Genomic DNA, 11,312 nt, shown 5'->3' with positions numbered 1-11,312 from the left:
TATAGAAATATATTTTCTGTATATAGAAACATACAGAATATTTAACATACCATTAATAATGGTATGTTAAAATAGCAAATAATTTAAAAGACTGAATAAATATATCTCAAATGAGAAAATCGCAGAAGAGAACAAAACATTTTTACCACCTAGGTACTCTTTAAGCTGCTACTGTGATGAAAAGACGTGTTTGGGGGCCTAAAACAGAACTTGCACCTTGAATGGCAGGCATCCTTATATGTGGACTGGATCTTAACTGTCTAGTTATTGTGCAATTTACACATTCAGATGTGCTGCCTGATTAGTTAGAATATTTGGTATCGGGGCTGCCCTGGGGGCGCAGGGGTTGAGAGTCCACCTGCCGAGGCAGGGGACGCGGGTTCGAGCCCCGGTCCGGGAAGATCCCACATGCCGCGGAGCGGCTGGGCCCGTGAGCCATGGCCGCTGACCCTGCGCGTCCGGAGCCTGTGCTCCGCAATGGGAGAGGCCACAACAGTGAGAGGCCCACGTACCGCAAAAAAAAAAAAAAAATTGTATCATTATTGTTATCAGTATTCACTGCAAATTATCCCATGATAATATTCTGTCCTATAATGTGGACTTAAGTCTTGTGCCAAATAGCAGCACAGATTACAGGATCATGGTTCAAATCACGGTCAATGACTTAGCTGGTACACAGTGAGAAGGAAGGAATTTGTCTATAATAAATAAATAAGGAGCATAGCTTTATTTTAGTATCAGTTGCTAGAACTCAACGATGGGTTTCTGGGTACCCAGAGGCAGAAATAAAGTTTCTTTTCATAAATTACACAGTAATGGTGGGGATGGAGAACAGGAGGCACTGGGATGCTAGGCAGCTTGCTAAAATATATACTTGAGTTCTACTGGAGGTATGTAGCCTTGCTGTGTATCGGTTATTTGTAAAGGCTGACTGAACAAAATTCCCTTCATCATACAGGCACTGCTGTCTGCACTACAGTAATAGAGAAATACGCTGATAGAGAGAACGGCTTCGAGTGATAAACAATCCCCAGGGATCTGCAGTGAGATTGTTGGTTGACTGGAAATGCTCTCTATCTCTCCAGATGGTATCTGTCCTTGAAGAAGCCATTCATTGCCTAGAAAATAAACAGGTAAATTATTAAGACTGCATGAGAAGTCAAGTAGGAAAGTGGACAAACCTTACGAACACTAGATTCGTTCAATCAACAAAGATTTACTGAAAGCCTCTAAGTGCCAGGCATTGTGCTCTGTGTGGAGGATACAAAATAAGATAGAAGAAGTTCCTCGTCTAATCATCTTGATGTCAAATTAAAATTCTTCCTTTGAACACTGTAAAATAAATAATAAAGTTATTTCTACTGAAATCCAGATGAATACTGCCAATATGGTTATAGATTTAAAATGTGATTATGGAATTTTAAATGAAAACTATTAATAAGTTCTAGAAATAAACATAGGACACTTCAGAAAATAGATCATTTTTACCATATAAGTGTCTAGAAATATAATATGCAAACTACAAAATAATCCAGGGAATACAAATGTATGTACAACTGCAGTGACTTTCAAGATGATGAACTACTGAATATCCAAAGGTGGTAATTTTAAAAAGCCATTGATTTTTTTAAGAAACAAGTAACACTGAATACATTATTCCAAGGGACTCAATGTAGAAAATGAATAGATTTTGTCTACCTCATTTTAACACATAAAACTCCTGAGACTTAAATACATAGATTATCTATGTAACAAAAGTCTAAAAACCCACTAAAAATCATTAAGTCTTCTAGTATTAAAGTTTTTAAAATGTTTTTATTCACCCAGTGCCTTCTCTCAGAAGGAACATATGCGTCATATTGAGGAAGTGCATACTTAGGCTGACACTCAGCATTAGCTAATTAAGAGCCATCATTTGGGAAATGCAGGACCTGCTTTCCTGCCATCTTAAATAGAACACATTGAACGTAACCTAACGACTTAACGACTCGGGGCCATCTGTACAAAAAGTGGACCATCTACTGAGTAGTGATGAAATTCCATGTCTACTTTTTAGCTTTTCTCTCTTTTGACCTCAGGATGAGTCAACAGACTAGAGCACCTGCCTCTACTGGTCCTCTTTATCTCTCCTTTAGTTTATTGCTCCTAATATTCTGTTGATTGAAAAATTAAATCTGAGATACATATATCAAATAAGAGTAAGGAGAATGTGAAAGGTTGAGAATCTAAAGAGTTAAGTGCAGAGCTTTTAAACAATTCTTTTAAAATTCTCTGGCCTTTTTGCTTGCTTCTGGACTGAAGAATATGTTTTATTTTAATGTTTGATTTTGTTAGATAGCAGGCTAGTGGGGGAACTTCTTATATGTTAAATAAAAACAGGAAAATAGTAAATTACACTATCTTAATGTCCAATTCTAGAAATAAAACAGTGTTTCTCTAGATAATTTTTGGACACATCACATGTATCTAAAATAGATGGCTAAAAATAGCTAAGAATTTTTCTCTTTAGATCACTTCACTTTCCTTTAATACTATCCATGTTTTGTACTCCAATAACTTGATACTAATTAACTTGTGTATTAGAGTTAAAATAAACATGTTAATTTACCAGTATCCTATTAAAAAAATACTCTGTTTTTAATTTTTCTGTGTGCGGTTAAAGCAGTTATCTCCAAATGATGCAATGCTTTCAGACTAATGGACACAGGCAGGACAGTTAAACTGGCAGTTGAGGACTTGCTCTGAACCTACAGAGGACTGTGGAATGAATGGCCAGGGTTTGAGTTCTCTTCTGCCCAAACATCCTCCTCTAGTACTGCATGGCTCAGCCCTCTCCTTTGTGGGGAGTAGATGGGGGTGATCTCCCCACAGGCTCAGTCAGTCACTCCAGAGCCAGCAAACTCTAACTCAGCAGTTCCTTCCGGCAGATCTCTCTGTTCTCCTGGTGTGGATACCAAGCGGGCAGTTGCAGGACAGTAGCTGCTGCTCTGAGAAGGTACCAAGGTAAGAAGGCATAAAGCCCGGACCTGGGTAACGTACAAAAGAAAAGTGTGTGAGAGGGCCTGAGACAGGAGGAGTCAGGCAGCAAATTCAAAACTGAGTGAGAACCTATGAAAGAGCACGGGAGGCTAGGACACAGCAAGATCACTAGGGACCGGAACTTACTACTGTTCACTTTCAAATTGTTGCCTACTCTCTTAGAGATGTTGGAAAGCACTGCTAGAAGACAAGCAGTACACTGATTACTTATAAGTTCATGAAGTAAGTTCACACTGTGATTCAAACACACACCCAAATCTTTACATAATTTACAGTAACTGAATACTTTGGAGAACAGACTCAAACAGGAAATGTTCTGAGATTAAAAGATCACAAATTAGTGACTGAGGACAAAGGCTCTGCCTGGACTCTAATCATAGTAATTCATCTGTACTTAATTACACATCCTCCTCCAACAATGTTTTTTCTTCTACTTGAATGGCATACTTTTAAGCAATGGCTTTGGCATTCTTGTCGCAAGAAAGTTAATGGGGCTCAAATTCTACCTTTGGAATCCCTAGAGGAGAAAACACAGCTTCAGGCTTAATAACTGGTAAGTCAAGTCCTAATGATACTACTGAAATAAAATGAACAGCAATTGAGAGCTCTAAAGCGTTTGACAGACGCTATCTGGAAAAGTGAAAGATAATAATAAAACCACCAAGGAACTGAATTAGAGTTTGTGTCAAGTTAATTCAGTTAAAAGCAAGAATATATTAAAAAAAATCAAACTCAAGGGAAAAATCAATTTAATTCTTTAGAAGAGAATCCGTGAGATTTAGCGGTACGGTGGTGATCGTAATCAATACTGGGTCAGGACCCCAGACACCTGCTGATTAAACTGCGCAGCCAATACCTACACTTCTGCTCCCTCGTGCCTCACCTTGGCTGAAGACAAACAGCCTCCACGTGGACTAGCCTAACTTTCAATTCATGACAGCCAGCCTCAAACACAGCCTCCCGGCCGGTCAGCAGTCACACTGTATTTCCCTCATGCAGTCACCCTCCCACCTTCCTGACCCTCTTCTTTTTTCAAACCGCCAAAACCTCCCCCTCCCCCTCTCCCACTCTCAGCTGATGGCTGTGCTTCCCAATAATTAAGAAAACAGAAGCATGCAGAAGAGTGCTTCCACAAGCATCCACTTCACAGTTACCCATCTAGATCTCTGAGTCGCACACTGGGCCCTCCCTCCTTACCGTGGAAATGAGGTCCACATTCCTGGCAAAGGCCAGCCTGCCACCTCTCCTATCCTCCTATCCTTTAGGATACCCCGCAACACATACCATCAGTCCTTTCCTCTACTGATCTTTGCCATCAATATAACAAACACACTGCTCTCTCAACTCCATTTTCCCCTGAGGGCAACTGCTCTCTTTTCCCTTATCTTTTTAGCTCAGCTCCTCTAAGAGCTATCTATGTTTAACTTTCTCCAGTTCCTCTCCTTCAATTCTTTTTTAACCTGCTCTAATCAGGCACCTCCTCCATCACTCTGAAACGGCCCTGGTGGAAGACATCAATTAACTGTAACATTGAATCAACGATCAATTCTTAGTCCTTATTTCACCTGATCTATCAATCGCGCTCAACACAGCTGATCACGCTCCGTAAAACACCTACTCCAGGAAACTACCCTCCCTCTTGGTTTTGCTTCTACTTGCTATTCACTCTTCAGTCTTCCATGTGGGTCCCTACCTCCCTCCTTGATCTCTTTATGCTGCAGTGCTCTAGAACAGGGTCACCAAAGTATAGTCTGTGGACCGGTGCTGGTTCACAAACCATGGTGAGTTAAGTACAGAAACCGAGAGTGAGGTTTGGAAACTTTTGTAACATCCCAATGCATAACTGGTGGCTTTGAATTTTATGTCTTTAAAAAACTAACTTCGTTTTTAGGACTAATAACCCTAGAGCTAGTTTGAGATGGAGTAGCACAATGGAAAAGACACTACACTAAGAGCCAGCAGAGCTGGGTTCAAATTCCATCTTCTGACCTAATTCAATATATGCCCTTCAGCAAATCACTTTATCTCTTTGAGCCCCTAGTCTCCTCACTTATAAAATAAGAGTCTTAAAACAGATGGTGTCCTTTGGTGCCTCTCAGCCCTAATATTCAAGGGCCTAACATTCTAAGACCACACGAGTCTGTCTCATGTAATGAATTTGCTTGATAGCAAATGGCGGCAATTATGATTAACTTCAGGTGAGTTACACTGTTATTTAGTAAAAGAATCTCATAGGCTAAAGAAAACTGCTAAAGTGGGGTTCAGTCTGGATCTTTGTTTTACAAGACCTTCCTCAAATCCTGCCCAACTGTAAACCTATCACAAGTGAGAAAAATTACTAGATCAAGTCTCAAGAATTTATGAAAGATTTGCATTTGCAAGATTATTGTCATACCTTCAGCTGATAGAAACCAGCAACTGGGTGCTCCTTCAGTTAGCTTTGTTCCTGATGGGAGGTCTAATCTTAGCTTGAACTGAAGAGTTTGCCCTGGAGATGCAGCCACCGGGGAAAGTCTAATGCCTGGAGCAGATTTAGGTAGTCTGGGTAAGGTCTTCTGTTTTTCTGCTGGGAATGAGCCGTCCACCATAGCACTTTCAGATCTGAAGACTGGGAGCTAGAAAACAAGAAAATCTGTTTTTTAAAGCACAAGTACTTTATAGTATTATAGACTGACAGAGCTTATTTTCAGACTTCAGTACAAACATGAGATTCTGTGTCAAGGAAACTTAATTGCCCTTCTCTTCTGAATCAGAAGTTGTTTAAATTTCCTCATGATTATTTTGTAGGTTCAGAAAAATATTTCATCCTGGCCAAAAAACTGCCAACATTTATGAATGAAACTGAATTAACTGTCCGATATGTTTATAGATAGCAGGAAATATAAAACTATCAATTTAAATGTAGTGGATATAATATACACCCTCTTATAATTTTCATTGCCAACTATAAGATGTCATTCATCTTATATCAGAGATCTATGTCAAGAGAAATGACACTTATGATGGGAATCTGTGTTTTTATTTTAAAACACATCTTGGAAATTCCTAGAATTTTAGAAAAAAAACTTGCATTTTTCCAGGCAAATGTGATATATAAAGGGGTAACTTGTATTAGAGACCATGTCCATATCTTTAAAATTAGAACTTACTTAAGTTTCTTCCAATCTTATTCTTAAGTCTTGAGAAATGTGGCTCCTAGAGCTTCCTTTAAAGATTATTTGGTAATGGATTCACCACAGGAAACAAAGATTACCCACTAGTCAGAGGATCATTAAAAAAAAAAAAACACCCAAGATTAAACAACCCAACCCACATAGTTTGTATGTGTAGTGTATCAGTATGTCCATACATTTAAAAATAGATGAGTCCTTTTTTTTTTCCTTTTCTGAAAGTTCATCAAATTCTCTCCAACTTCTAGAATCTTTCTCAAACACTCTTGGCACAAATGGAATTTTTATTTTAAAAATAACAGGATATCCTTGGAATAGGCACCCACTCACTACTCTACCCACGTTTCACTTTCACCACCAGAGATGGCCTAACCAAAAGTGCCTGTTGTTGCTGAGGATCTTAGAATCTTTCTTAAAATGATGCCCTTTCACTTAAAGATTACTTACCACAGAAACTGTTTTTGTTTCTAAATCCATCACTTTAATTTGATGGTTATTGGTGTCTGCCACATATAATAACCAACCATTCTCTCCAATACACAAGCCTCCTGGTTCATTAAAAGTTGAGTCGGTAAAATTGGAACCGATAACATTACTTGCATCTCCAGTTCCCGCTAATGTTGTACAGTTTTTTGTTTTTGGATCCACAACTTTAATCTAAGAAGATAGAACAAAAATTTATATATCTGAAGCTCAACTGCACATTTGTAGTAAGGAAAAGTATCATATTAAGCAAGCCAGAGAATTCCTGATTGACATTAGAATTCTTAATAAATCTCAGAAAAGGAACAGACATTTCCATATTTTCTTAAAAAGCCAAACATTCAAATTACAGTCTAAGGGGAGATATTTCATTCTGAGGGCTAAGCCTATAAAATCCCCAGTTACATCCTGTCTTCTAGAAGCAATCTTTGATAAAATTATTTATGGAATTAAAAAAAATTTTTAATGTTCTTCTTTCCCCTCACAATGGGACAGAGTGGCACTGACTTTCTTCTCATGAATATCTAACACTGGCTGAGGATTTGGCTACTATCGTTAATGACTCCTTGCTGTGTTTCAATTACATTAAATTCAGTCTCTCATCACAAAAATATTAACATTTGGGTTCCACTGATTTTATAAAAAGGAAAAATGCACAGTAAGAATGCAGTAGAGACAAAAAAAAATGGAAATGCTGATGAAAACGGAATTACGAATTACTTGCTAACAGGCGTGGCAACCGTGCAAAGGCTCAAAAATGTTCATTGGTTACTTGACGTGTTAATTTCCCTGCTACCGGCCTTGTCCTCATTTACTCAACCTTACTAAGCAGCTTTAATGGCTTGCAATTCACAAGTTTTGGCTAGTCATTGGGAATTTGTTCAGTCCTTTCCCCCCAGCTCAGAGTACCATCACATCCTCTCTGCAAGAAAGGACCAAGAAAAGAACAGAAAGGCTTATGTACAGTTGTCCAAAACTGTCATTCCTCGCTATATTTTAGCGGTAATTGTAGGAGGCTCACAGATCTTTCAGCATTTTAAATACTGCAAGTGAAAAGCAGGGTATTATATAATTCTTTCAAGACTCACCTTGTGATTGTAAGAGTCTGCCACGTAAACTAAATTCCTTTTCTTGTCCCAAGTTACTCCAAGTGGGTGTTGAAGCTTTGCATTGATTCCTACTCCATCAACATCACCAAAAGCAAATAAATTCTTTTATTTTTTTTTTTAAAAAAGAAAGAAACAGCATGTATTAAAATTTTTTACAGTGCTTTGTTAGGGTATAAAGTGAAAATTAAGATAGCTGTATATGCTACTTAAAGGGGAAGAAGTCTGATTTCATATAAATAGGGTTGGGCATTTGACTGAAATTAGAAAAAAATGATAGAATTCTGAACTTGAATTAATTTGTGATGCTTAGGAATTTTATTCACAAAAATCACACAGCTGATCAGGAACAGGTCAAGTCTACTGATCTGGTGCTCTTTCCACCCTACTGCCAAATATCTAATCTACGTTTTCCCCTTGCTTGGTAATCAATATTTTATCCTTCCTTTTCTCCTGAAACTTTGACATTTATATATAATCAAGTCGAGTCATTTTATTTTCTTCGGTGGTTTTGTTACTTGTATTTCTTCATACTCACATTTCCTTTGGTTTGACTTCCATTTTAACATGGATAAGCCAAGAACTTTCTCCTTCCTAAACTTTATTAACTCTTCACAATTCAGAAAGTCACAAGCTTGTTAAGCAGGCACACCACACGAGGGTGCTTCTCATTACCATAGGATCTCTCTCTCCTCCCACGAGGTGCTTCACCGCTCCATCTTTCAGCGAGACGGTTCTCACTGTACTGCTCTCACTATCTGCTACAAACAGGCAGCTCCAGGGATCCTCTGAGGCCAGAGAAAGACCTGAAGGTTGGGCGAAACCGGCTTTGTGAGGATATGAGTTATTTCGATTCTCTTCATTTCCACTTCCAGCAAACCGAAGGCAGGTTCCTTTTTTTAACTCACTAAAAAAGACAAATTCATAGTGAAGTCAACATTGTTATACTGTGTCCAATTTCATTAAACAAATGAATGTAAATGATGAAATCAATGGTGACAGCATTATATACAAAAAAAAAAAAAAAAAAATCCAGTGATCTTGGCCTAAATTGTGCAGATCACCTTTCACTGTCGTTTCTAATCATTAACTTATTTATCCACTGTGTAGAGACCTTCCTACCTTTTTAAATTTTTGACATACACAAAAGTGAAACTATTCTCAATGGCAAGACAGGAAATCACTGACAAAGTTAGAAATATAAGAATAAAGATCATATCATTGATGGGATAGTTTTTTTTTTTTTTCCTCCAAGTGATGAGAGGTAGGTACAGCTAGATCCCACCTTTACTTCCTGACCTCTTCTTAGCTTCATGCAACATTAGGTTCTGAAAGGGAATTAAAAAGATCTAGGTAACCTTTTCTAGCTCTTGCTAGCGTAAAGCTTAAATTTTCATTAAAAATGTTTTATTTCCTTGTATATAAGTAGAGACTAGAAAAAAGAATTAAAAGAATAATTTGTGAAAGATAGCCAGGTACTCATTTTAAGATAATAATATGATTACACTGCTTTAACTAATTGATTGTACAAATCCATTTCTTATATACAGTAGGGAAATTTCTATTTAAAGGACTATCGTAATGATTCCTTTTGTAATGCAGAGAAAGTTTTATACCTTGGCTTCTAAGTTTATGTCAGAGGAACTGTAAGGAAGACATGGTAACGTCCTGGGTTGAGGGGAGGGAAGAAGCTGACTTCAGATGCAAAATAACGAGAGACTATATGTATATCTTTTCCTAATAGGGCACAACATGCAAAAGTCTAAAATGACCATCATATCATTTACTAGTTGATATGATCCCAATGCTAACTTTGGTAGGGAGCCAGGAGTGGAGGCAAAGGGACACAAAATGTATAAATACAGCCATTTATTCAAGGAACTCGTAAAAATAACCTACTCAGAGGAATACATGTAATAACCAATATGCCAAACAAATAAAGGAGTTACAACGATTTTAAAAAGGAGTTGCCTTTATTAAAGGTAGAAAGAGTGGGGAGAAACGGTAACTTCTAAAAGCTCAGGAGCTATTACCACTTGAAGATCAGTAACAAATAACGATAAAGGGTCCTTAAAATTATAATACAGGTCAATGTGATCCAAATGGACACTTTACTATTGCAAACAAGTGACAACTCTACTTATGTGGAAATTTAGTCCACTCTTGACCATCTAGGTCCAAAACAGTCATCGCTTACAACAGCATATTCTGGTCATCTCTGCTACTACTTTTTTCCTCATCTTATGTTATCGGTCCTGTCGCTGTTTGGGCTACTATCAGCTCTGGCCTGGATAACAGCAATCGCCTCCTCACTTGTATCTCTGTCTCCAGTACTGTCACGCTCCAAATGCTGCCAGTGTCCTTTCAAAAACACAAATCTTATGTCACTTCCCAGCTTAAAACTTCCTATAAAGGTATATGCAGAATAACTTTCAAATCTCTAAAAAAAGACTCACAAGGCACTTCATGATCTGGCTGCTACTGACATCACTAGGGTCATTTCTTGCCTGGAAAACCTCTACTCTTCTGAACTCCTTTCTACTCTCTATCAGGTTTTAGTTTAGTACCATCTTCCAGGAAGCCTTCCTTGATACCTCAGATCTTATTTATATCAGGTGTTCCTCTTATTTAGGTAAGGGACAACTTCCATTTAAAGGACTACTGCAGTGATTCCTTTTGCACACAGCGCCTGTACTTCCCAACTATTTTTTGTTTGTTTTTGCTGATCTGATTCTTCCTCTGAAAACCTGCTGAGGACAGTAACCACATCTTTTCATTTTATTCTTAATATAGTAAACATATCACTTCATCCCTACGGCCAAGCACAGTGCCTAGTTTGCTTAATAAATATTTGTTAGATGAATGATTAAATGTTGCAAAACATCGTACAAAGCAACACACACACATACACTCTTTAGAATATCTGATATTTTGGATTATCTATATGACTGCCCCTTTCTACTGATAAAGGTAACTGAGGTGACCGACACTTGCTTTCTAGGGTGGTTTGACAGTCTTTATGGTCTATGACTTTCATTCACTTATTTCTTCTGCAGACCCTTACTGAGCTCCTATCATGTGTCAGATACTGTGCTAGGTACAGGGGACACAAAAGTGAATGCAAAAGGGTCCTTTCCTTTAAGAGGCAGTCTACTAGGAGAAAACAGTTATGTAAACAAGTAAGTGCAACCAAAAACAGAAGGTGAGAGAGAGAGAGGGGTGAGAGGGAGGGAGAGGGGAAGAAGGGAGAGATGGGAGGGGAGGGCAGGGAAGGGGAAGGCTGGGGTGTTAGGGAGAATAGGAAAGGCTCTATAGAAAAAAATACAAGAAAATTTGTAGAGACACTACTTTTCCAGCTTTATACCCCTAACAGTGGCAGCAATGCTACCAACATTTACTGTACACGCCAGGCACCAGGCTGAGCCTTTCACACACATTAATTCTCAAAACAAGCCTATGAGGTAGATATAAATAAGGAAACTGAGGCTTAGAAAGTTAAAGTGACTCTCCCAAG

At 38.2% G+C, this 11,312-nt stretch overlaps 1 protein-coding gene across 2 annotated transcripts in view; it reads right to left on the bottom strand.

The window, feature by feature from the left end:
• Window positions 1-701: 701 nt before the first annotated feature.
• Window positions 702-11,312, bottom strand: part of NHLRC2 (NHL repeat containing 2) — a 59,098-nt gene continuing 48,487 nt past the window's right edge. For both annotated transcript variants that reach the window (XM_032608047.1, XM_032608049.1), the window contains 5 exons: window positions 8,474-8,705; window positions 7,781-7,903; window positions 6,657-6,866; window positions 5,435-5,654; window positions 702-1,118 (listed from right to left, as the gene is read on the bottom strand). In XM_032608047.1, the coding sequence (XP_032463938.1) occupies window positions 862-1,118; window positions 5,435-5,654; window positions 6,657-6,866; window positions 7,781-7,903; window positions 8,474-8,705 (1,042 nt within the window). In that variant the 3' untranslated portion in view covers window positions 702-861. The remainder of the gene's footprint in view (window positions 1,119-5,434; window positions 5,655-6,656; window positions 6,867-7,780; window positions 7,904-8,473; window positions 8,706-11,312) is intronic.

The sequence above is a fragment of the Phocoena sinus genome, chromosome 16 (genome assembly GCF_008692025.1).
Source record: "Phocoena sinus isolate mPhoSin1 chromosome 16, mPhoSin1.pri, whole genome shotgun sequence".
NCBI lineage: Eukaryota > Metazoa > Chordata > Mammalia > Artiodactyla > Phocoenidae > Phocoena > Phocoena sinus.
This window is presented reverse-complemented; position numbering and strand designations above follow the sequence as displayed.